The 26,684-nt window shown below is 39.3% G+C and overlaps 1 protein-coding gene across 7 annotated transcripts in view; it reads right to left on the bottom strand.

Moving 5' to 3' along the window:
• Positions 1-6,691: 6,691 nt before the first annotated feature.
• ABLIM2 (actin binding LIM protein family member 2) overlaps positions 6,692-26,684 on the bottom strand; it is a 129,258-nt gene continuing 109,265 nt past the window's right edge. For all 7 annotated transcript variants that reach the window (XM_064711712.1, XM_064711714.1, XM_064711716.1 and 4 more), the window contains 5 exons: positions 23,992-24,050; positions 21,987-22,041; positions 20,612-20,676; positions 20,360-20,440; positions 6,692-8,446 (listed from right to left, as the gene is read on the bottom strand). In XM_064711712.1, coding sequence (XP_064567782.1) covers positions 8,333-8,446; positions 20,360-20,440; positions 20,612-20,676; positions 21,987-22,041; positions 23,992-24,050 — 374 coding nt within the window. In that variant the 3' untranslated portion in view covers positions 6,692-8,332. The remainder of the gene's footprint in view (positions 8,447-20,359; positions 20,441-20,611; positions 20,677-21,986; positions 22,042-23,991; positions 24,051-26,684) is intronic.

Genomic DNA, 26,684 nt, shown 5'->3' with positions numbered 1-26,684 from the left:
GAGAAAAAAAATCTCCAACCATTTGTTGTGATTTACGTCTTGTAAGGTACTCCAAGCAATTTGGATTTGGCTCACTTAAGTAATGTAAAAATGCAGGAAAACAGTACTTTAGGCATTTAGAAGTATGGGTCAGTTTTTAAAGATACACTCAATTCCACTTCAAATCTGCCTTGGACTGAGTCCATAACCTGACAACTCAACTAGTTTAAGAGGTCCCAAAAACTCAGCAACATCCTATTGAGGAAAAAGTATAAGAAAACCTATTGGATGCTCTAAGTGATGACTGGTATTCCCTGAAAGTCTGCTCAATACTTTTCAGTAAGACCTTTCAAGGTGCCTGTACAAGATTATGTTCGTTATTTTCAGTACATTAAAGCGAAATCAAAGCTGTGGGGAAAAGCCTGTATGTTCTTGATACTTGGTATCAGACTGTAAAATAATTTGCCTCTTTGGATTGTTTTCTTGTTTTTCTTGTAAGGGGGGTTGAGCAGACAAAAAAAGCCAAAAATCCTAGAATTGGCAAAATGTTGACTTCATGTGAGACCCCACACTGCCCTGTGACACTGGTGTGTCAGGCAGGGCAGGTCAGGCCCCTGGAGCAAGCATCAGCTGCCTCCTGATGTGTCCAAACTCCTGCCCTCAAATTGTGTTGCCAGGGGGGAATGGATGGTCTCAGGGAAGAGTGAAAAGCAGGCAAAAATTCTGTACAATCTGGGCTGTCAGGAGATGGAGTGACATTGCAGCAATTGCCACTCTCTTCAGTAAAACATAATGATGTCAGGATTTCAAAAGCAGGAGGCAAGTTATGCCTTTTTAGAACAGAAACCTGCTGTTACTTTGAAACCATAATTTTTCAGTAAAGAAAACATTACTGTTTCTGAAGTTGTCTCAGACACTCAAGGCATTTACAGACTAGGAAAAAATGTATTTTACAAATAGAAAAAAAGTTCTTGACAAAGATAGGGTCTTTTGCCCTTGCTTATCATATATTGTGATCCTGTTACAGCAGAATCTATTGTTATTAAGAACCTAATAGAATTTTAAAAATTTTTTTAAAAGAGTATAATGAGTTATTTCTTCTTGGGTTCCACATAATTTCCAGGTCCACTGGGGGAAAAAGTAATTATATTTGAGACACCCTTGAAAAATCTGTTTCAGGGATCTTATAGTGCTGAGTCCATGTATGTCCCAAAAGGACTTATACAGCAGAAATGCCATTTACCCTTGTGCAAAAAGCAAATTTGAAAAAGTGTGCATTATAGAAACTTCAAGAGCAGGGATTGTGCTCCTTTTCTACAATGCACAGGCTTCTCCTTACTCTCCACACAGGTCATCTGTGTAACAAAACACTGCAAGTAAATTCACAGAGATGTAAATACATTAAATTAGGTTCTTGATTTTGAATCAGGACAAAAGAAGGAACATGTAAAAAAGGAGAATATACATTTTATAGAACCTTATTGTGCAGGTAAAAATAGTTACTTTATATTCCACTGTTTGAACTAAACTTAGGCAAACAATCCTTCCTTGTGATTTCAGTTTTGGAAGAAGTTCTGTATAACCTGACCTTTGCGCTCTGTGCAGGTACGAGCGCCAGTGATTTCAGTGGGATTAGCATTTAGTTACTGACATTTTCAAAATACTATGCTAACATCCTTTTATTAAATGAATATTAAACCCTCAGAATCTCTGTAAAGTAGCTCTGCCTTTGGGTATTACTAACTTGAAAAAAAATCCTATTCTTTTAATTTTGCTTCTTATGAATTTAGATTTTTATATGAAAGTGGAATACAATAGGGGAAGATTTCCTCTAAGTCTTGCTTCCTTGCCCCTGCTTTCTTTGAATTCAAGCAACATTGGGCCAAAAACGGAATCTTATTGAAAGATAAATTTTAGCTTCTGTTTTGTATTTGTCTCCTGTGCCATTTAAAATGGAGTAAATTCTTTCAGTAGTCTTTGATTATTGTGTTATTTTTATTGCACTATAAAAATAATCAGTCATCATTCTGAAAAAGGGATTAAGAAAAAGAAATGCAATTTGAAGAATTTGGTCCTTATACAGCAACTCATACAGTCCTCCTGGCATTTCCATCTGTCAAAAACTAATTGTCAGATGAAAAATGTCTAGTATAAAACTGGGAAAAAATGGGGAGTTCAAAGTGTTTATGCTCCACATCCATAACTTGAGAGAATTTTTTTTCTAAAGTCTGACTAGCAAAATTGTCAAGTCACATGAATTTTAACCCTGTTCCTCAAATGAATTATTCCAGGTCAGAGCACTGAAAGGAAGTTCAGACACACCATTAACAACCTCAGTTGTTTAATCTGCTATCAATCATGGTGCTTTCTTAATTATCAGTTAATAGAAAAAAATTTATAGCAGTAGAAATAACAATGACTCATGTCAGAGTTCAGAATCAGGTCCACTTGAATGGAAAAAAAATCCCAGCAATTTGTGAGAGTGGAGTTAGGTCAAGCAAGGCATCAGCATAATGTAGACTTGTAATAAAAAAAGTTCAAGACATTCTCAGTTTTCTTCTTCCCCACCTACCCCTCCCCCCCCCAAAAAAAAAATATTTATATAGTTCTTGATGTAAATGGCAAATACGAAGCCTTTATCCTGTCAGACCATTCCTGACCACAAGGTACAATGGGCTGAGAGAAATTTGCAGAACTATCACTGGCAAAGAAATGTTTTAATCTCAAAAGAAATAAAACATATTGCAATTTTTAGTGGATAGACAAGGTAGAGGATGTAATAAAAGAATGTATGATAGCAAATGGAAAAAACAGATCAACAGCAAATCATCCATGACACAAATGTAACCAGATTGAAAACCAGAAATCAATGGAATCCAAACTTCTAACAAAAGGCCAATACATAATAGGTGGGACACTAATGCCCAGATTGGGATACATTTACCTGTGTGGGACAGGATGCTTTTGCCTGGTTTTGGTTTCCTCCTGATCCCTCTGGAGCTGCTGCTTGTCCAGACTGGCAGGGAAGGACTGGCTGTCCCAACAGCCTGGGTGCTGCAGACGTCTGTCCAAGCATTACAAACACAGAACCCACCTGCTTACCTGTGGGCACAGATATCAAACACCAAGGGGAAGGAGGAAAAATGTCCTAAATCATGAAAAGTAGCTGCATTTAGAACTAACTTCTCTGAGCTGTAACTCACAGAGATGGTGGTTGTGAGGAGGGAGTAACAAGCTGCTGCAGTTACACCACAAACTGCAATTTGTTGAGGGTGCTTCATCACCTGGGAGTTAAACTACTGAGATCTTGCTTTTCATGGCCATGTACTTTGACTGAGTACCACCTTTTCTAACATGGCTCTTCACAGACTAGAAACAGTGAGAAGGGATACAAAGACTCCAAAAGCCCGAGCCAGCATCTCCTATGAGCCTCTAAGGATTTACCCATACCTCAGAGGCAGCTTGGGTTGATGAGGGGATGCAAGCCTCAGTATAAATTTACATGTACAAGAGAGTCACGTCTGTCATTCTGATATTAATAACAGCCATCTTTTTTTTTATTTTTGAGATACTCAAGATATATGAAAAAAATGGTAGCCACAACTGTAACCTATCAAGTAATCACATTGGTCAAAGGTCAGTTGAGGTCTTAGGAAGCTTATAAAATGATCCTGTCCTTTTTCTCACAAACAAATCAAAGGCCAGGAGAATATGAATGTAAGGACACTCTGAAGATTATTTGCCAGAGTTGAGTGCCACACAGAAGTGCCTGGGATCTCATCCAGCTCATCTGCAAATAACAGAGCAGCATTTTCCTGCAGATATGTGAAAAAGTTAGTAAAATAATTGGTCTGTCTTGGTCACACTGGGGAAATGTCAAATAGATGGCTTCTTAAAATCAAAATGTGGAATGTAAGACCAGGCATCTCTCTTGGTCTGGACCATATCTTTTTTGCCCATGTAAAATTAGCCTTGTCTCAGAGGGTTATTAGATTCCAGGTACTGTCTCACAACTATGCATTTTCTTGTTTCTGCAATTACAGGTTTCAGAGTTCTCCCCTGAACCATAAGGAGAAGAAATAGCAGAAGGTCAGACAAAAATGTCCAGCCTTCTAAGACAGCTATAATGGTAACCTGGCATGCCTGGTTTCCTAGCTGGAATTGTTGGTAAGATAGTCCTTCAGCAACCATAAAATCCCACATATTCCTTTGTCTCGAAGACTGTGATGATGAAATGCTGTCTCTTTCATTGCTGAGTTTGAGACATGTCTTCTTTAAAATACATGAGGTGAGAATTAGGTCATACATAGGGCTGACATGAGCAGCTGAGACATACAGCTCACATCCAAGAATGAAAATGAAGTCTCTGACAGAATTCCCCTGCTTCTTGTATACATACCAAAATAAGTTTCTCCAAGAGCTATATTGATCCTTCTGAGCTACATATCCATATCCATACTTACAAAAATGCTGAAAGGCAGCATGTCCTTGAAAACAAGACTACAGAACAGTAACTTCATAACCCTAAAGAGCATTATCTGAAAAACAGCCTATGATTTGTTGAGACTCAGATTTTTACTGCCAACACCAGACCACACTATCAGATGGAACATTCTGGCAAAGTCTTATCTCATTACTCTGAATGCCTTTTCCATTTCATAATCCTACATAGGATTAGCATATGGAACCCTATTAAAATAAACCTGAATATTTATTACCCACATGTCAGCCCATCCACATTTAATTAGACACTCAAAGTTCCTGAAAAAAAACCCAACATGCCTGAAATTAAAATTTGCAATTTTTAAACAGGGAAAACATGATAAGATTTTAGAAACAGGAATCTTGTATTCTCTGGTATACTATGGTTTATGGAGTTTAGGTAATGTACAGACAACTTAGTGAAGTAAATTACAATGCTACTCACTTTAAGGTGCTTTTACACTGGTACATTTAGCTGGTGCCAGCACACAATATCATACTGTAAATGTGAATTTAGGTGGGCTGGAGAGCATAACTGAATAGGTCACTGCACCATATGACAGCAGATGCTTTAAATATAGGGTGATACACTGGCATGTATCACATGAAAAAACGAACAGCTTACCGAGCTGTGCCACCTTTGCACGGAACAGACATCTACAGACCATTTCAAACTTCATGGAAATGAAATAAGGACACACAAGAGTACTTGTTCATCTAAAGTCAGCAAAGGTTTTGTGTATGGAAGCCAAAATTCCTTTTTGGTTTTGGCTGGTAGTAGGAACGTAAGTTGATAAACTGACTGTCTTCTAAAACATTTTTGCGTGTTTGGCATTGAATGCATGCCTGTTTAGTGAATAGTATAATGAGCACAAAAAATTACTGTGTTAGGGAGTTTTGTGAGATCTGTGCAACTCAAAGTATTTTCCTGATTGCTGGAGAGGGATTTGGTAACATGGTCTAGGAACTGCCAGTGGTTTTAAGACTGGTATTCTACCAATTGGTAAAAACTGGCTCATTTCCCTCAATAGACTGTAGGCATAGAATTAATTTCATCCAAGATTAGGTAGCCTGCAATGTGTACTTCTGCAGAGGCATTGCCTTCTTTATATTCAGTGGGCAATATGATAGGGGAAATTCATCTTGCATTTTGAACATTGGGATTTGAATGAAGTTTTTTTTCTCTTCACTCACCATAAAAGGAAGCACAGAATGATAAAGGAATCTGTAAATATAGAAAGAGGAAGGGGGACAACTCCTAATAGAGTTGGGCATTATGGTAAGAACTGATGCTTGTGAGCTAAAAACTCTAGATGGGGGTATGAAAAGCAAGAGTTGAACCTGATTTAGCTCAGGTAGGACAAAGACCTTCAAGAGACACTTTAAAGGCTTGACATTACAAGAGATGAACTGTCTCAAAACAGTGTAAATGGGTCAAACAGCTCACATGAGCTCACCATCCTCACCATCACTCACAAACACATCTGCTGGTGCATAAAACAGTAGAGCAGTTGATTGCCCATGGTGCTCAGTAATGCACTTTTCCCTTACAGCATAGGTTGAATCCTATACCAGTACAAAAGCTGCTGTGGTTAAGAAAATTTCAAATAATTTATGAAAATCCATACTGAACCTGATCTGCACTGATACATGGATTTCTTTGATCAACCTGAGATTTTCTTAATCACTGAGAAGATGCCTGTAATCCATATGATGTCCCAGGGACGTGTGGATGAGAAGAGTGGTCATTGCCAATGTCAAACTTCCTCATCATGGTTCTCCAACCAATTGTTCTCCTGGATTTAGTTTTTCATATTGCAATGGACCCTGCTGGTCACATTTTGGATTGGCCCATTTCAGTGGGCTGCCAGTTTTCACAAAATAATGCAACAAGCTACTCTGAGGTTGGAGTGCATTATGGATGTGTTCTCTACATGTGATTGGGAACTCTCCTTTGACACTGGTTAATGATTCCCTACACAGGCTGGTGGTTCTGTACATCACCAGTGAAGCAAATTCTGCTTGCTGAGATGTGACAGCTGCTTGATTGTTTAAATCAAGACCAACTTTACATGTAACTTGAATGTAACTTGACATTCAGAGGTACCCTCAATGCTCTCCTCAGTGAGCAAACAATGCAAATTAGATATTATTTACATTAACATAATGGGAAGACCCTATCCAAAGCAGCAATATGATCTAAAAAATTATACACACATTAGCAAAGTCATTCAGTTATGTCTTTGTTTTAATGAATTTTTTTAAACATTTGTATCATCAGACAAAACATTTAGGTAATGAGAAAATATTTATTTCCAACAGCATGGACTTTGAAAGTTAGTTGGAAGAAGGCATGTTCAATGCTATGATTTTTCCAATGCTGGGTCAGTTGAAATAGTGTGTTGTAGTGCATATATTAACCAGTTACCTTAAAGAAATGCGAAAAGACATAGTGAACTAGGAGGTGAGTACAAACATCCAAGGCAGTAAAAATGCAGAATACTGACACATGGCTGAAAAATGTACTTTTTGTAATGCTCATTTAGTATCACAAAAAACTAGCAACTCACTTTAAAACATTCTTTGTCAGCAACCATACCTCTGACCAAATGAAACTATTAAATTTAATACAGTGTTTCAGCTGGAAGAGATATTAAGGTCTAACACTTATATCAAATGCTTAGAGTTTGTTAGCTTTGCTTGTTATTTAAGATAGTTTCAAGGTACTGCACCAGTATCACATAGTTTGTTTTTTTTCAAATTGACTTGTACAGAAACATGCAAATAGTAATGCATGAGGGTTTTATGGATTTGATTCTAATTGTCTGTATTACTGATAGAGCACACCAAGCTTTTTTTTGTTACATTTTATGCTGAACTGTTCCATTTCCATTACCAAATGCCATCACAGTTCTCATGGCTTACTGTTTAAAGATGGAAAGTTGAGAAAGTAAGAATGCCTTCACTTAGGACATATATTAATGAAAATAATTCTTTTATAGATAGATATATCTATCTACATAGTAATTAAGATTACATGGTATTTTATCAGCATGAAATGTAAAAAAAACATTCTTCAAACACCCCAGGCTAACAGGAAAACACAGTCAACTGGCACAATACACTCTTCAACCAGTTTTGTATAAGGCTTCAGTTTTCCTGATGAATGGAACTAAATCTTAGTAGGTCTGTATACATTTTTGTAATTATAACCGTTTTATGTCACAATATATTTTTAATAAAATAAAAACTCTGGTGTTGTAATTAAAGATAGCTAGTTACCTTCTAGACAAATATGATCTTTTAAAGAGTACACTGTGTTTAAATATAAGAAGTAGAATTAAGGTGCTTCCATATTTCTGCTTTCATTCTTAAAAAGTACCACAGATAAACAGTTGTAGTAATTACTTGCGGATATGTTTTTCTTTGGCTTTTACCATATTTTTAACAGCATCTGATCCCCCACTGGCAAATTTCTATAATAATTACTTACTTGGTTTTGTAAAAATTGCATTATAAAACTGAATGGAACAAAATATTGGATGCATTTCCTGTGTACAGCTACACTTTTTTCTCTTCCTTTCATAATTTCCATTTGCATCAAGCAACGAATGCAAGCAACAATAAATTTAAAGCTAGATTTTTTTTGCACATTGTAAACTGGGTAGGACCAGGAGTTACTGACAAAACCAGCTGGAAATGCAAGATTAGCAAATTCTCTGTATCCCAACACATTACCATCTAATCTGTCTTGTTTCCCCGACACATACTAACACAATGAAGCTGGACAATGGTTCAACAGCAAGTGCATGTGATAGTTCTGGCAAGACTATTTTTGTTTTGATTAAGCACATATTTTATCCGGGAGGGTTTAGAAAAGCAGGGCCTTTTTCTTCAGGTCATTCCGCTTCCAAAGTGCCAGACGATCAAATTCCTCAATACTCATTTTGAAGACTTCCTGGAACTCTTCAGGGGACAAATGCCTCTTGAAAATGAAAATACAAAAGATATCATTAAGCTTGTCTGTGCACAGGAGTATTTCTGCCCTAAGTTTTAAAACACACCACAAAATAATGCATTAGGGTTTGCATTTAAATTCCAAAATTGTTTCTGTAAAAGACTGCATTGAAACCAAATGAGCTCAGAGTAGCTGGGAAATGAAATTATTGATGGCAGTAGTGACTTTTAAAAATATGTAATCTTTTCAATATAGTTCTAACTGAACAGAAGCTATGGTTTTTGGGAGAAAGTATGTTTATCCAGGGTGTCTGATGACAGGGCATACTGACACAAACTGAAGTTATTCCAGGACTTTAAAGAGATTGATAACAATGCAGTTTCAGAGTTGGATTTGTTTTGCCTTGATCTTTAATGAGAGCACTGGACACCACACCGGCCCACTTACAGCAACCTTGTAACTAAGGAGAGAGCATACTGCTAAATTCTGAAATCTAAAATGTGCTTATCCATGGGGAGAGACTCTAGTCAGAAGTTCAGGCTGGATAAAGTAGGGGATTTTTAAATGTCAAGAAATACGCTCCTATTTGATGTTTTCATGCTATAATATTAAAAAAAAAAAAAAAGAGATGAGAAAAAGGGAAGAAATCCAACATAAAGACCTGGAAGGAGGTAGGATAACAATTCCCTAGCAATTATTAGCATCCACACTGAGAAGGTAGAAAAGGTAAATATGTGAATGAATTTAGAAGCAAAATTTCACTTTCCATTTACCAACAAAGTCTTCATCTTTGTAATGTAATTTACTCAAGAAAACTAAAGAAATTGTTTGTAAGGAGTCATTATATGTAATTACTTTGAATGGTTATCATGGGTTCTTGTTTCCTAAGAAAGGACAGACTTGGTTTTTTTAAACAGGACTTGTTTTTTTCCCTTGAGATTCCACATATTCAGAACAACAGTGACTAAGATCTTGGAACTGAGCCTTCACTTTTCATTTGACAAATGACAGCAACCCACCATAAGCACTGCTCATAGCATGGAACAAACACACCATGCATATTTAGCAAAGGAGATAATTTTTTCACATGGAAATGAACAACATCTGACAAATGTGTTCTAGAAACAATCTCTCACTGACAGAATTTAATTCTATTTGGCTCAGAAAGAAAAAATAACTTCTCTCTGCATTGGTTTTTTTAGAATATTTTTCTGGTAATCCAGTGAACAAATGCAAGTAAGTTCAGCAACTTCCCGCAGCAAGGAACATGTCTGTAGGCTGTAGGGATGAAAAAGAACTCTGGATGTGAAATATTTTATTTTATTTTACTTCCTACGTTGTGGAGCAGATTTAAGACATCTCCTCACTCAGGAGAAAGCAGTGGCAAACTGTAGTTCTTACTCAGAAAATGAGAAAGCCTATATAGCCTTGCAGGTAAAGCTACCTTGCCAACCTTCCAAAACCATAGAAAATAACATAAAACTTTAAAAGGACTGTGTTTTCACCATTTTTCTTTTCCTGAGGTAATTTTTATATTATGAGAAACTGTTATGGTGTCTCATTAGATCTGTTCCAGTACTGAAGGTCAGTGGAGGAGAACTCAAGAAGCCCTAAATGACCCCTTTCCTCCAGAGTGCCAAACATTTGCTACACCTTCCCTTCCTAATGAAGCTGCCACCCATCTCAGCACAAGCTGTGCAATTCCCCCTTCCCTCTCCAATGTTGTACTTTGCCATTTATCCCTTTGCTTTGCCCTCAGGCTCAGTGAGCTTCCCATCCACATGCATCTATCCAAGGCAGAATTAATCAGCTGTGCACTGTGCTCCTCTGCCTGTGCTCAGTGACACCACCTTCATTCTTTGCATCGTTTTCTATCTCTTATACCTCAGTTTTGTTTTATAACAGCACCATTTTTTCCTCCTTACAGAAGGTCTCATTTGGTGCTACCTGGTCCAAAAGCAGATGACAGCTTCCAGCCCAGGGACAAAGTGACTGAGATGGGGAAAGCAAAAACTCACTTATTTCCACATCCATTCAAGCAGAGAGTTTCTTTGCTTTTAATTTTCTTCCCCATATACCCTCACCTCAAGGACTAACAAACTGACTTCCACATTAGCAGTTTCTTATTCCATCAAGGCTTTTTTTCACATGCAAAAATAATTCTGGTAGAAGGGAACATATTCCCTTTGGTCTGAACTCTGAGAATGCCAGTATTACATATTTCCTGCTGCTGTCCCTGCATCTTAGAAGCTTTCACCATATCCTTCTTTAGCACCATGGACTCTAGATTTGGGACTGACCCTAGAAGCAGCAATGACTTAAGTTCTGTCTTCAAATTTGGAATAAAACCTTGGTCCCAGAAAGATGTCATCAAACTGGCAAAGCTTCAGATAAAAGCTACTAAAGTAATCATGGGCTGCAGTTTGATTTATGAGGAAACACTAAAAGGCCTGAGTATGTCTAAGCTCAGCCAAATGATGACTAAGGTAAAATATGGTAATATCTACAAATATTTGAAGGGTCTAAATACCAGGGGAATGCACCAGTGTCAGAAGGTTATCATCACACTTTTCTATGTATATGTGATGCTACATTTTGCCTCCACTATTGTTGGGACTTTTCTAACAGCTTTTCTTAAAGCTTTAAAACCTAGAACTCTTCCCAAACCTAAAGGCAGAAAAATGCACCAGTAAGAAATCCTGGGCTGATTAATCTTTCCTCTCAGCTACTGGAATATTAATTTGCCTTAACTGAAGCGTTACCTTTTTCTCATTAGTGAAACAAAAGAAGGGAAATTGAAAACTATGAGCAGGGAATATGAAAGATATTCATCTTGAGCTATGAGAGAATATGGGTGAAGCTATGCTTTACAAGGCCAAGAACATAATTTCCTTTTTATTTTTTCAGTAATAGATCAGCTTAAAATATCCAGCTATGTTAATAATGCATCACTGGGCTATTAAAGGAAGGAATGGCCAAACTTACTAGTAAAAGCAACACTCATTCCTTTTTTTTTTTTTACTAGAGTTGGCCTTGTTTACATAGGAAGTCTGGGTGTTTTACAGTGTGCTAGTAAGTGATTCCTAATTCCCTTTGTGACAGTTTGGCCATATTCAGGCAGCTTAACTCAATCTCCTTCTCTGCTCTGCATCAACAGCAAGGCTGGGCACGTTGCAGACACTGAGGGGAGAAGAGAAGGTCCTGTTCTGCCCTCACTCTCAACTCACTGCATGTCAGTGAGGTCATTTTGGAAGCTACATAATGATGTTAACATGATGCTACCTGAAAACCTTGCTAAAAGATAAGGTAAGAAATTTAAAGATGATTCTTCACTAGGATGACTGCTATAGTCACAGAATCAGAATATTAGCTTTTGTGATATAGTTAAGTGTGATATTGCTACAATAAGAAAGGACTATGGCATCATGTTGTTTTGATAACATTGTATTAATCTGAGGCTTTTATTAGGATACACAGAACTAAGCAAGGGCTGAGCTAAACCTCTGCACTGCATTGCAACCACTAGAACGGAAAATCCTCATCCTCTGTGAAACACAAACATGAAAATGAGAAGTACAGACATGACCTCATTTTTCACTCTCTCAGAACAAAAGTAATTAATTGCACATTCAAATACTTGCTCCACAGTGTTATCTCAGAAAGAAGTGGTGCTTTTCACTATCAATTAATGAGGCTTGTCTCTATTTCTGTGGTCTGCTAAAAAGCCAGTAATAATTCTAAATAGAGTTATAATGTTTATTTATTTCAATGAGATTTCTTTTCCCCAAGAATAATTTAGCTCTCAATGAAATTCAGAGATGCTCAAAACCAATACATAGTGTCATGGTTTCACTGCAGCTGGCAACCCACACAGCCATTCACTCACTCCCCCACTAGTGGGATCAAGGAAAGAATTGGAAGACTGAAAGCTGGAAAACTCATGTGTTGAGATAAAGACAGTTTAATAGGGAAAGAAAAAGCCACACACACAAGCAAAGCAAAACAAGGAATTAATTCACTGCTTCCCATGGGCAGGCAGGTGCTCAGCCATCTCCAAGAGAACAGGGCCCATCACACATAGCAGCTACTTAGGAAGACAAAAATTCCAAATGTTCCCCCTTCCCTCCACCCCTCACTTATATACTGAGCATGATGTCACGTGGTCTGGAATATCTCATTTGTCACTTTGGGTCACCTGTCCTGGCTGTGTCTCCTCCCAGCCTCCCACTGACCTCCAACTCCCCTGCCAGAGTGGAGGGTGAAAAAGCAGAGAAGGCCTTGTCTCTGTGTAAGCTCTGCTCAGCAATAACAAAAACATCTCTATGTTATCAACTTTGTGTTCAGCACAAATCCAAAACACAGCCCCATACCAGCCACTGTGAAGAAAGTGACCCCAGTCAACACCAACACTTAGGAATGTGGCATTAGTATGAATAAGTCACAGGAAGATAAAATTGCAGTTCACCTGCAGCCATCCTGCAGTACCTGGTGACCAGGGGGGCTTCACAGGCATTCCTGTTCTGTGTCAGTAATTGGATGGGAGTCCTCATGTGCAAACCTGCTGATGTAGGAAGCTCAGAGGATATCCTACTTCCGCATGAAATAAAAAAATTTGAGCCAATGAAAGAACTCCGTGGATGGCAGCAGGTGAGGAGTTGAAGACCAGAAAAAACAAGGTCCTAATTCCTAGAGGAATTTAAAACCTCAGGTTTGTTTCCCTTTTGCTCTTTGTTTTGCTGTATCAATAGGAAATGACAGCTGAGCACCACACTGCCTTTGCTTCAATCTGTGGTGACTCTTTCAGCCAGTCTCTCTGAGGCACTTCTGTGCACTCTGTTCTACAGAGTGAAATTTTAAGTAGCTGTCTCCTCCAATTCGTTTTTATTCAAAATCCTTGCAACGCTTCCAACTTCTGATTCACATAATCCAGAAATAAAAGCTACAGGATCTTCTCCAGAGATTTCAGTACGAGAAATACTCAAAATAAACAGGGATTTATTGAGAAAGGCTTATTCAAGTGAGCATTCATGTAAATAACCAAGCCTCAGCTCTTCAAGTTGGAGCACAAGCTTTTCCTATAGTAAGACTCAGGACTGTAGAAGTATTTCAACACTCAGAAGATAATAGCTTCTTCCCTTCTCCAGTTTTTCTCTTCTTCACTGCCCTTCCACTCCCTTCTCTCCTGCTTCTCAAGGTTAGCCCAAATAAAACTTTCAGATGGCCAATCAAAATTTGCTGGAATTTTTTTTCTATTGACTTTTAAATCCTCATTTTGCTTTCACAAGGTTTGCACTCTTCACCCCTCTTTCTGTTTCACTGCTGGGGCTCAGCAGGCTTTTCAGAGGTTTCTTCTAAGCCTGCTGCATGGCTAATTACAAAGCTGTAATTAGCCATGTGCCACATTCCCAAGGGAGTATTGAATGTTATGCTCATCTACAGCCTAATTAAGCTTCATGCTCAATAAATATTTGAAACTATTAAGTAATTATGTGACTGGGGAGGGAAAGTTAAGAAATGGCATGAATTGCACCTAATGAACTTTAGAAGGTATCAAAGGATCACTAGGGCAGCTCTGCTGATCAGAGGATAAGGCATCTGCAGTTACCCCAGGTAAGGGCAATTATTGGTAACACAAATAGCAGAGCCCTTGTGCAGCCAAGCCTTGCAGGAGCTGCAGATCCCCCTCCAAGCAGCAATGTGGGTGCCCAGAGGGGTTCCCAGGGAAAGCAGTGAAATATGAGCAGTGAGGAAAGGAGTCTGAGACCCTTCCCCATGCCCAAGCAGCTCTGCAAGGCTTCTGGATCCGGGGCTTTTTCTCATTCAGAATTTCAGGGTACCAGGAGGTCTCCTAGAGAAGCTGCATTCCCCTCTACACTACCACCGCAGGGTGCTGCCATTCTAACCTCCTGGGAAGCATCACAAGGCACACAGAAAATCTTCTGTGGGAGCACTGGACAGCCAGGATTTTGCTCAGTTGAATAATCCATAAAGGTACAAAAAACTGGGACAATGTATTTTTCTCATATTATCTAAATAGCATACACACAGAGTATCTCTGATGATAATTTATGCCACCATCCTGTCATTCAAATGAGCTTTTTCATTACTGACATTGACATAAGTCATTGCCTCCAGCTGATTGCTGCTAAAAAATTCTGTATAATTAAGAAAATAAATCATAAATTAAAAAAAAACTTGGCATCCATAATAAATTATGAAAATATAAAGAAGACAATGAGTTTCAAAAATTTCATTTGTTTTAGGCAAAAAACACCTTATTCTTAAAGCAGATTTTGCAGCTTCCCTTAGTTTGGATTTAAGTGCACCTGTGATATAAATGTTCTATATCTAATCTCTGTTCACTCCTACAGTGTTTTCATTCACACAGAAATTACTTTTCACATCATATCCCATCAATTCTAATGTGTACTTTCATTTTATAATGGCTCCTTTTGTAAAAGGCTTTGAAATCTGATATAAACATGCATCACTGATCACAACACAAGCACATGCCTAGAATGAGAACCACCACCCATGTATTTTTCAAGTTTAACAGTGTGAAATAGTTCTGCTGAAGTCAGTGACCCACACTTTTCCACCACAGGTTATGAGCTTTATTGTGAAGTCAGCCTGTAACCTCAAACCCAGCCCCAAACTGCAAACTGAAAAACACACAGCAGTCCAGTCGTGCTCTCATTTTCCCCATCTGAGCTCCAGAGGAGGTGAAACACCCAATGCTACTTGCATGAATGATATCCAGGAGCTTGGGGTCTTAAAAATTCAGCCTCAGTTACTGGAAACAAGTCCTAAAATTGTTGAAGCCCAAATGGCTGGAACCCAGGGTTATTGTTGAATGAAAAGTAGTGGAAAAAATGTTATCCCTAAAGCAAATCCAGACAAGCAGTTCCAGGAGGAAAAGCATGTTTGATTTAAAGTGAGTGCTCTGTTCAAATAAGACCACACCCATGTTTAAATCTCTCATTTCTGTTTACAGGAGAACAAGGTGGCAAATGACAGTTTGCTACTTGACATTCCAGAGTTCTTTTTCCTTAGCAATTGTCTCAGTTAAACAAAGAAGGAATAGGCTCAAACAAAAAGTGTAATAATTTACTTTCTACTGCATTTGATAGGCATGAATGGATAATGCTTTCAAGCCTTGACATTCAAAAGAAACAGCTAAAAAAAAGCTAGGATACATTAAGATAAGGAAATCAAATGAAAACATGGTTTCCAAATGCAAGAACCTAACTATATTGGCTTTCAAAACTACCAGCCTGTGACCACAAAAGAAATCTTATACTCTGTGATAAAAGCTACTGCAGCAGGAAAAAAAAATATAAATCCAAGCAGCTGGGCATGAGCTACCAATATGAATGTGCAATGTGTGCACTGAACCACACTGTGTGACTGAAGAACAGGCAAACAATATCCAATATAAGAGAAAAGTATCAAATGCATGCTTTTAGGGGCACAAAGCTCAAAGTATAAAGATATTCAAGTACTTAAAAGAGGTTGCAAAATATTTGAAAGTGTCTGTAAACTCAACTTCCTCTGAGAAGCATCAGGTAAGGAATGTGCCAATGTGTACCATCCAAAGGGGATGTCTTAGTCCTGAAAACTCAGGACTTAAGTTGTCCAAAATGGGGAAGTTTGGTTCAGAACACATATATTTAACTGTTGCTTTAAAAAATAAATACAAAGGGATAAAAAGTTCAGAGATAGACCAAATTTGCTATATTTTTTCAAATGCTATTGCGGCAAACTCACCAAATAATCCTGTTGTGTAATTATACTATATCTTCACAGAATATACCAATCTAGGCAAATTAGAGACTTACAGAGGACTTCAAAGCAAGGTCAACTTTAAAGACCATGAAGACTATAAAGACAAAACAGACCATGTTCCTCAAGGTTTTTTTCCAGCTGAGTTCTGTATGCCTTCAGGGGTAAAGGTTCCACAGCTTCTGGGGCAACCTGTTCACTGCATTACTCTTCCAGTGAGGAACATTCCCCTTAAATCCAATTGTAATTTCTTTTCTGCAGCTTGTGGCTGTTGCCTCTTGGCTTTCCAGTGCCACCCTCCGGGGTCGGTATGACCTGCCCTATAACCCCTTCAACTACAGAGGTGAGCTGCTGGTTCATCTTAAGCTTGTTCTCCATCAGCATCATCAGGTACTCTTCCTCAGAGCTGCTCGCCCATCTTGTCCTGATGAATTGTGTTACTTGGTCACAAGTGCAAGGATGTGCATTTATCTTCACTGCATTCCATGAAGTGTCTGTCAATCACTCCTGCAGCCTGGCCAGCTCCCTCTGAACAGAGGCTCTGCTCACCTAAGCATCAGCTGCAGTCCCTCAAGTTCATGTCATCCGCAGACATGGGCAGGGTGCAATTCCTCTTCTCCACCCAGGATGGATAATCCACCCGTGTTACTGCTTGGTTGTTCACATAACTTGCACTGTTGTGTGAATGAACTTGTTCTTCACCATTTCCTGTTAGAATAGCTCATGGGAATGCTGCTCTGTTCATCTAACATTACAATAAACAGCACTGTGGTAGAGAGAAACTCCTAAAAAAAATTCCTTGGCCAAATCCTTATCTACTGTAAACTCCTTGCATTTCTAATCAGCTTATACAAAAGTGAGATCCAGGCTATTTATTCAAAAACCAAAGTTCCAGAAAGGTATTTAAAAATCAGCAGGCTGCTCATTATAACCAGTTCTTGGTGCTGCATGTATTAGTTCACTGTTGGCAAAAACATCTCCTTGGAAGAGCACAAGGAGCTGGGTACTTCTGTCTCACTGCTGAGTTAAGACAAGCAAACAAAAACATGCTGTGTGTTTCTATGCTTAGTTACACGTACTTTTGAGGAAAGAATGACTATTATTTGAATGCATTTATTACCAGTTGAGCCATCCTAATCTCTAGATACCTCTTGGGCTTAGAAAAATACACATTTTTACAGGAAAATATTTTTTATAATCCTTAAAATAAATTTCTTGCACAACAGTGTAATCTAAAAAATACTCACAATGGGAGTGAAGTTAGGAAAACACTACCACCCATTAAATCCCCACCCTCCTGTGGTCCTGGAGCATTAGCCAAGGTTTCGTTGTAGCTTCCCTTAATTTGACCCCAGGAGCTAATATCATTGACTTGAGTTCCCTTCTCCTGGTAGGAACACTCAGTGTAGGAGACTTTGCTTGGAAGAGTGACTCATAGACAAACAATAATGCTCCTTCCATGACACCTATGATGGATCATTCAAAGTTCACAACAAACTGTTTCACAAAGAGGAGGCTGCTTCAAGTCAAATTGTGAGATGGCTCTTAAAGAAATCTACCTCATGCAAACTTAGTTGACCTTATTGCTCCAAACTGGACCAAGAAACCAGAAACATCATGAGTGGGAGAGATATTTTGTTGATACCAGACACAGTAAGCCTGTTTTCAGGCTTGACAGCTGACGTGAAGCACAGAAGCTCCAGGTCTCCTTTCACAGACACCTCCTGTACCCCTGGCCACAGCCATCACCCCCAGGAACTTGCTCTGCTTTGCAGCAGCAACAGCAAGGTGAGGCTTCAGCCCACACGAATAATCAGAATAAAACTGGTGTATTAGAACATGGATTTTTTTTCTTAGGAGATTTTCCTAGATATATCACTCTACAGCTTGGATAATACATGGACCTAGCACTGCTACCATTTCTGTAGGTGAAATCCAGCCCTTTCACAAGTGACATTGCATGTGCAGGATGAAAAGAGAACAACAGCTGGAAACCAATTCAGATTTGAAACAGCACTTGCCTCTTAGAGACCCCAAGCATTGAATCATACCATCTAGGAAGTGTGAAATGGACCTCAAGAAAGGTTGAAATATAACGTTAGTACATGCTTTCAGTATTCCCAGTGCTGTCCTCAAAAACTTGGAGATACCAAGGTATCAAGGCATGTGAAGTGAGTCCTCCACTAACAGACAGTAGTCTGTATCCACATTTCTAAGCCTGGTCTGCTTCTGTGCAAACCTAAACACCCACATAGTCCTGGGCTCCCTGAGTCCTGCCCAAGCCTTAAATCTGCTGAGTGCACAAATCAATAATTAAGTTACTATATTCTACTTTGGCCACAAAAGGGAAATAATGATAAGCTGCTTTTCTATGCAAAGCTACTTATTTCCAGGAATTCTGTAATACAAAAGAAAGGTTCAGGAATGAGGGGAAGAGACTGACAGGGAAGGCAATGGTTTGTGCCTGTCACTCAACTCTGCACATGGTTTGAATGTGTAGATGAGCAACTGCCTCTGCTTTCACAGTAGTTACAGTGCTATTCAAACTCTGCTAATTAAATTGTTTAAAAAACTACCAATCCCTATTAAATGTAAGACAGTCTACAAAGGAGTCCTTCCTGCAGACACATGTGTTTAGCATAGTGCAGCAATCAGCAGGATTGGCCTGGTCCCCTCACTGCTTTTCTGGTGCAGGTTTGAAGCAGATCTTGTTTATTGTTCTTTTTTGCAAACCTCTGTGAGATCTTTGAAGTGGTTGGGCTCCTTGAGCCAACAGGCCCTGTGCTGCACCTGGTGTGAGGCAGACTGAACAGCTCCAAAGTTAAACAAACAGCAATCCCAGCTGAGGATGGTGTATGAGTTACAGATAATGGCAGCCAGGGCAGGCATGATCCATCCAAAGCAAACTCTGTGTTGTCTTAACAAAGCAATTTAGAGCTGCATTTGCTATTCAGACCGGTCTGCTGTGTTTAAACAGAGACTCTGGTCTTTAACACACACATACACACGTGTGTGTAAATATGTACATATGAAAGAATCCTTTACAGGATGTGTCCAGAGGAGCATCCCTGCAACTCCCTGCTCCTTTTTCCAGACTCATCATGCTTTTTAGTATTGCTATCATGCCTTGCTATAAACCAGACTTAAAAAAAGCTCATAACTGAGGCTTTTTTTTCCTTACAATCAAATCAACACTGATTGATTCAAGGAAATCAAGTGACAAGCACATTCAAGTATTCAAGAGCATAACACCAATTTCAAAACACAGTACATGTATGCAAGTCTGGTAAATTATTGTTTTTAAAAACTGATTTTAATCAGAGGAACTTTCTGCTCCTTCAAAGTTTTTCTTCTTTTCTTGTTTGAAAAGTAATTTTTTCTTTCTTCTTTTCTTGTCATATTATCACGTTCAAAATACAGTAAATTTATTAAAATAGAAATATTTCTAGAAGTCCAGTACTGTTATCACATCTTTTTATTGAGCTATCTCTTCTTCTTAATAGTAGTTCACAGAAAGATAAGTTACTTAAGGTGAGTCTTTACTCAGTCCTGTCATTGATCAGTCAAAAAAATCAACTTTGGGAATTTTGTTTGAGCATCAATTTCAGGATTTGATCTTTGGATACTCAGCTTTCTGTTATGATAAATTATATCTACATTTCTCCATCTTAAGCGAGATGTGGATGGTAGAGCAAAGCTGTAGTAGAGTGACCACAGATCACACAGCCAAAGGAGAGGCTGAATAAGACAGCAGACTAAACAGAGGTCCATGTATTCTCAGGATAAATTTAGCCTTTTTGTAATATTTAGGTTATTCTATGAGGATGTTTTTTATAGGAATTCAAACCAAAACAAACTCCACATTTTCTCACTCCCCACCTGAACTTCCAATACCCTATAAAATCATCCAAAACTGATGGGTTTTATCAGTATCTCTGTAAAACCATTTGGTCAGACATTTGCCAGGTTTTAGGCAATTTTTTAGTTAAATTGCCTACATACTGCCTTTTTTGAGAGAAAAAAAAAATACAATACATAGTGTCATTGTTCTCACTTTTTCTTCTCTCTTCTTTGTCGCTATTACTGAGGCCCAGGGGTATGCAGGATAGTAAGAAAACAGAAGAAGTGCTTTCAAAACTGTTGAGCAAACATTCCTACCTCCAGCCTGGTCCTGTCCACATCCTTGGGCAATTTCACACGAACTCGGTTTGTTACAATAAGAGTTTCATAGGGATAAATCTGTTAAAAAGACAAGAGCATATGAACTCCAGCTGAATCCAGTTCTGATGCATGGAAATGGTGGTATGAGGAACTTACTAAAAAATGGTACATACTTGCATCCTGATTTGACAAATATTTCACTGGGACAAAAATTAACAAAATGAAATAAAATAAAGGAACCCATGTAACCTTGCTAGGAAGTGCTGAATCTGATTGTTCTTCCAGTGCTGGAAAAGCCCTTCTTACCTTGTATTCTGCAAAAGAATGAGAACAGGTTCAGAGTTTAGAATTTATAGCCATTTTTTGGTGTCACCACAATGAACATTTAGGTACATCACAAATGTGCTATGCTACTACATTTCTCCCTTTTCAGTAGCTGTTGGATAACTGCATGCATAATAAGAACTTGACCCCCATGCCCTAAAAGCCTATAACACTGTCTATTACCAAAGCAATTGTCCTGGAAATCAAAGGCTTATTACAGAAAATCCATCTCCCGATGCCATTGGGTTACACGGTGAGTATGTCTGGCAAAATTGGGGATCTCTTTTTACAGGAGGCTTATGTGCAGAGTTAAGTCAGTCTGTCATCCAAAACTCCTGCCCTTATTGTTCTTTACTGAAAATAGTTAAAATATATGGATTATTAAAGGCATGTCAGTTTGGAAACATAGATGAAAACCACTGAGATAATACGATATTACAAGATGCTGACACCCTGCACTTGGGCTGACTGCACTGGGAATAACAATAGGGAAGAAAAGATGATTTGGGGATGTGGTAACAATGACTCCTGCATCTACACTAGCACAAGGGAATTGTAGTTAGGTCAGTGTATGACTATATATGATATAACCACACAGTGTTATCTATTCACAATGGTGATTAAATGCAACCAGGAGAGCCAAAATGTTTTCACAGACCTCTTTATGGTCTGAAATAAAATCAGAGATTGAGTCTACTTTTCAAAACCTTTACTTTAACCTATTCAAACATTGAGACAAAGATTTTTATCAACACAGAGTCATGAAGTGAAGCATTAGAATAAGATTTTTATAATGAGTTAAAGTGTCTTGGAAATAATATTTTTTAGCTCCTTTGAAAATTCTAACCCAAGTACCATATTACTTAAAATTGTAAAAAAAAGAAAATATTGCAAATAAATTCTGCATTTTGAACTCTGCACCTTTTAACCACACTGTAGTTCAACCAAGAAGCACAATGGACTTTTTCCAACTAGACTTGAAGGAAAGATCATTTTAAATTTCCTCCTGTCTTTGATATGAGACTAACACCACAAAGCTGTTGCCACATATCAAGGATCCTGCTGTTGACTCAGCCTGGTTGCACCAGCCTATGATGCAAGACTTCTGTCAAGCCTTTAGGTTGGGGTAAGTAAAAAATAATATTCTGTGATAAATATGACACTGAGCTGTGCCTCTGGCTAGTTATTGTTATGTGAACTACACGAAGAGCTCAGAAGAATAACCTTTATGGCAATATGTTAATTAAAATCCTCAAAGGGTGAAAACACAAGGGGAAATGATATTGCAAAAAAAATGTACCTTTCATCCCCCAGCTTGCATCCTGGTCCGTTTCATATTGGCCCATAGTTTCAGGCTGACAGAGAAAGAAAGAAGCAATGTAACAGCAAAATAGACAAAAATCCCACTCTGAATATTGTTGAGAGAAAAAAGAAACACATAGAACCCAAATACAGATCCTTGTGTGAGAGAAATAAGTCTCAATCAAATTTGACCTAATTGCTCAAGTAAGCAAGGTAACACTGAAACTGTCACTTTTCTTTGATGCTGATGTGTTACTGCCATCATCACAAATCTCTTCTGCTGCACTGCAACTTTTCTCCTTCTGCCTTCTGCTTCACACTGCTGATGCCACTGACCAGGGAGAACTCTACATGTACCATATGTGTGCTTTGTTTGAAACACTGTCTTCTTCCTTTGCTGACAAATGCTATGACAAAAAACAGTAGAGGAAATCAGAAAAGCACTATTATATGATTTTTTTCTTTCCAAATCTCATTTTTGCCTGCTAGGGTATCAATGGTGTGCACAGCTATGCCCACAATAACCCGCAAGGCTCCTTGCTTGCTTTTGGGGTTTTATTTACGCAGCACCAGCATGGCTGATTAAAAATAGCAAACCACAAAAGCTGGTATGAATGAACCTACAATCCAAACAGAGGACATCCATTCTGAGAGGAATTTTGGCCTCAAGGATTTGACCATGAGCAATCTTTTCAACTCATACAGGTTTGGGACTCTTTCTAAGGGACAGATGCTGCCATCTGCTGCTTTCCCAGCACACTGCAAGGCACCCTGAGTGCTCTGGGCTCGGGAAGCCTTGCGATGGCTTTGGTGCCTCACCAGTGCAGGGGCTGGGCACAAGTCAGTGCCTTGCTCACTTCAGGTTACTGGCAACACCTATTCTGAACAGAAAAACCCCTTGACTCATAGGTGGGATTCGTTTCATATGGACCCTTTTAAATTCCTAAGTATTATTTGACAAAATTTAAGTGTCATTCCTTTCCTCAGAGAAGAATTCAAGAAACCAGGTATTGAAGCAACACAGACATAATTAGTCCTGTAATATTAACTCAAAGGGATGGACATTTCAGCAGCTACTGAAAAATCCATTTAGCTACTCCTTGATAATTTCTTTCTTGTAGCTCCTTCCAAATGACTCTCATTTTGACTCTTGTCACAGGGGAAGTTTAATCCTCCTCATATGATTTTGCAGGTTTTACATCTTCCTTTGGAGTAAGAAGGGAATTTGATCGAGGTCCTCTCCATGCAATTTGGACACAAATCAATTCTTGAAAATGTAGCTGCACAGGCATCTATGTATTGCTCACTACTATAAACCACAGTGGTTTTTCACCTAATAGTATAAGCCGTGAACTGAGAATCCATAATGCTAGATGCCAGACAGGCCACATTGTCAAAGCTTACTTTTTAATAAAGATTAATAAAAGTTGCAAAGAAGGATTAAAAAATAATTTGGAGTCTGTTCTGATCATAATTTGGTTAGACAACTTTCTTTCTAGATTGCTCCTTATCATTCAATCTTCATTGATCCCTCCCTGCCTTAAAATTACAATGGCTGTGTGTGAATACACACACCCCACAAAGACACACATTTACACTAGAAAAAACAGAACAGATATTTCAAGGAATGCAATGGATGTGGGGTGTTCCACCTTTGCTCTTAGGTCATTACTTGCCTAATTATAGGCTTGTCTCTATCATTAATTCAAGCCATCCTATGACTAGTATGTGCAGCCTGTGCAGATTTTAGATCTTCGTTTGTTTTGGGAGGAGAATCAAGATTCCCAATGCTCATGATGCACACAATTAAAAGGAGAAGCCTCAGTCAGTCTCACTCTTGCAGAGAGACAAACTGTAACCCACTTAGGGAATGAATCTGTCAGACAGGGCTGGCAGCCAAAACACCTTTGAAGCGTTATTACTGTGTAGATTTTCAACTAGTTACTGAGTTGTCTGTTTATGAGACCTTATTCCCTGGAGAATGGATTTAGATGTGTACCTACCTGATGTAAGCCATTCTTTCCATAGCCAGGTAGAGAAGCAGACTTAGAATATGGAAATCCTGTAAAAGACATAATATACAGCTAAATCTTTCACAGCCTACTAAAACAGGGAATCCGAGAAAACATCCAGAAACAGCAATTACAAGATCAATGCAAATATTCTATCAATGAGATGAGATATAACTGACCTATGCTCATCTTTTCTCCATATTTCATGCACATGAACATGTGTAGCAATATCTAGAAAGAGCAGCAGGCCAGGGGCACAATGTGGAGGGAGTTGCGGGGTGAAATCTCTGCCTTCCAGACTGGTGTTAAATCAGAACTTGAAATTGGGATTAAAGGGACTTAGATCATCACTTCTGAATGTGCTATATGAGTTCTGGGTTATGGTTTTGTTTCTTAAAAAAAGATGGGTTGATACCCTACCACTTGAAAAAATAAAAACTTTTTTTTTTTTTTCCCTGTAAAACATCTCTTGGAAAAATGCAAAAATGAAGATACAGCAGTGGATAAAGTAAATCAGACAGAGTATATACACCCAAATGAAAGAAAGTTTTAAGATGGAGAAAACTGGCAAAGTGGTGTTACCACGAATAAATGATGTGATGCAGTGATGAAACTGAGTGTGGTCATTATGAGACAACTGAAATGCCCTAATTTTAGTATTATGACTCTAATAAGAAAGTTTAAAAGTTAAACAATAGAAGAACAAACACACGTGTAATAAACATTCCTGACTACAGTATAGGACATTATGTAAAACTGGTGCAAAGAGTTACAGAAGTCAGATGGCTCAAAGAACTGAATATACAATACTTCTTTCTGTCAAAATTGTTAGCAGTCTCTGTCCAAAGAGGAATGCAGGAAGGGAATCCAGACCCCACTGGATTAATAAATACCCTAAGGAGATTATTAGGAATAAGCATGCAGAAAGAAAAAGCAAAAAATGGATCAGCATAGGGCTCAAAATGTGCTGAGATAAACTGAAAACTGCCAGAAGTCAAGCTGAGTTAAACACTGAAAATGATATTAAAACAAATAGCAAAAGTTTCTCCAGCTATTCAAATAAAAAGAGAACAAGGCAAGAAGAAATGGGATCAGCGGGAGTTGCACTGTGTCAGTGCTCAGAACCCAGCAAAGGTGAAAGAGAGCCCAGGTAGGGCTTGAGCACTGAAGGAGTATTTCATCCAGGGAACACAAAGTGCAGCAATGAGCAAGGACGAAAAGCTAAATGAGTAAGGGTAGGCCAGTGAATCACTGTCATGATGGGAAAAAAAAATTCAAAGCACTGAATGCACTTAAACAGGGAGCAACAGGCTCACATTGAATTGCAAACCAAATGCCTCCTACTATTAGAGAAGGGCAACAACAGTTCTTATACTTAAGAGAGGAAAAAATAACAAAACAAAAACCTTATAATTGCCTGTTATGTGAATGGTAGAGCCAGCAGAGAGCAAAGAGTAAAATAATACCTGTGAAACAGAATGCCTGTATCTGCAAAAAAGCTGCCATCTCTGCTCCTGCCTGGAAAAAGCTGCTATGTTGGACATCAGTGTGCAGATCAATCTTTTGGCTACAGAGAAGATGGGCGAGTGAGGTTTGTTCTGTCGCTAAATAACCCTCGGTCACCGAGGAGCATTGCCCCAAGGTAAAGAGGAGTTGGCAGCAGAGCCAGGCGGGCGCGGAGCTGGCCCGGAGCTGGCGGGCTGGCTCGGAGCTGGCCTGGAGCTGCCGGGCTGAACCGGAGCTGGCCTGGAGCTGCCGGGCTGAGCCGGAGCTGGCCCGGAGCTGCCGGGCTGAGCCGGAGCCGGCCCGGAGCCGCCGGGCTGGCTCGGAGCTGGCCCGGAGCTGCCGGGCTGAGCCGGAGCTGGCCTGGAGCTGCTCAGGAGCTGGCCCGGAGCTGCCGGGCTGAGCCGGAGCTGGCCTGGAGCTGCCCAGGAGCTGGCCCGGAGCTGCCGGGCTGAGCCGGAGCCGGCCTGGAGCTGCCGGGCTGAGCCGGAGCTGGCGGGCGGAGCGGCAGCGCCGGCGACACCGCGCGGCCGCCCGGAGCAGCGGAGCGCAGAGCTGAGCCCGAACGGCCCAAGCACAGCTCTGAGAGCCGCTGATCCAGCTCCGCTCCTCTGTGGTTGGACACTGTTTGAACAGCTACCCTCTGCAGGGGTATGGCTCCTGCTTCGTCCAAGCTGAGGCTGCCTCTCAGCACATCATGGACACATCAACAGCAAGGGTTACATGCCTTCCTAGATGATGGCTGCTTCCTAAATACACAACACTTAAAATCATGAATTATGGTAAATGATAAGCTATTAGACATCTATATATACAGAAACAAGACCCATTTTCACAGGTGGATGTCAGGGGATGCAAGCTCCACTCCTGCCTGTTGATTGCACAAGCCTCACACTGATGTGCTGTTAGTTGTGTTCTTCTGGGCATTTAAGCTAGCCCAGTGAGACTGGTGATGATCTAAAATAAGTTTTCTTCTTTATCTTGTTACAGCCTTGTGACAGACTTTGTAGCATCTGTTTTTCCTCTTCCTTGCATAGCTAAGCCATAATTTCCTTAATATAAGTTGATGGAGCCAACTATCACATTACCAAAATGCCCACAACACTGACATCCTAGCCCTGCTGCCAGACATGCCTTGCATTGGGTGCATTCTTTTGGAAAACTGCTTCCCCAGCTTGCTT

This window comes from Zonotrichia leucophrys, chromosome 4, assembly GCF_028769735.1.
Source record: "Zonotrichia leucophrys gambelii isolate GWCS_2022_RI chromosome 4, RI_Zleu_2.0, whole genome shotgun sequence".
Lineage (NCBI taxonomy): Eukaryota > Metazoa > Chordata > Aves > Passeriformes > Passerellidae > Zonotrichia > Zonotrichia leucophrys.
This window is presented reverse-complemented; position numbering and strand designations above follow the sequence as displayed.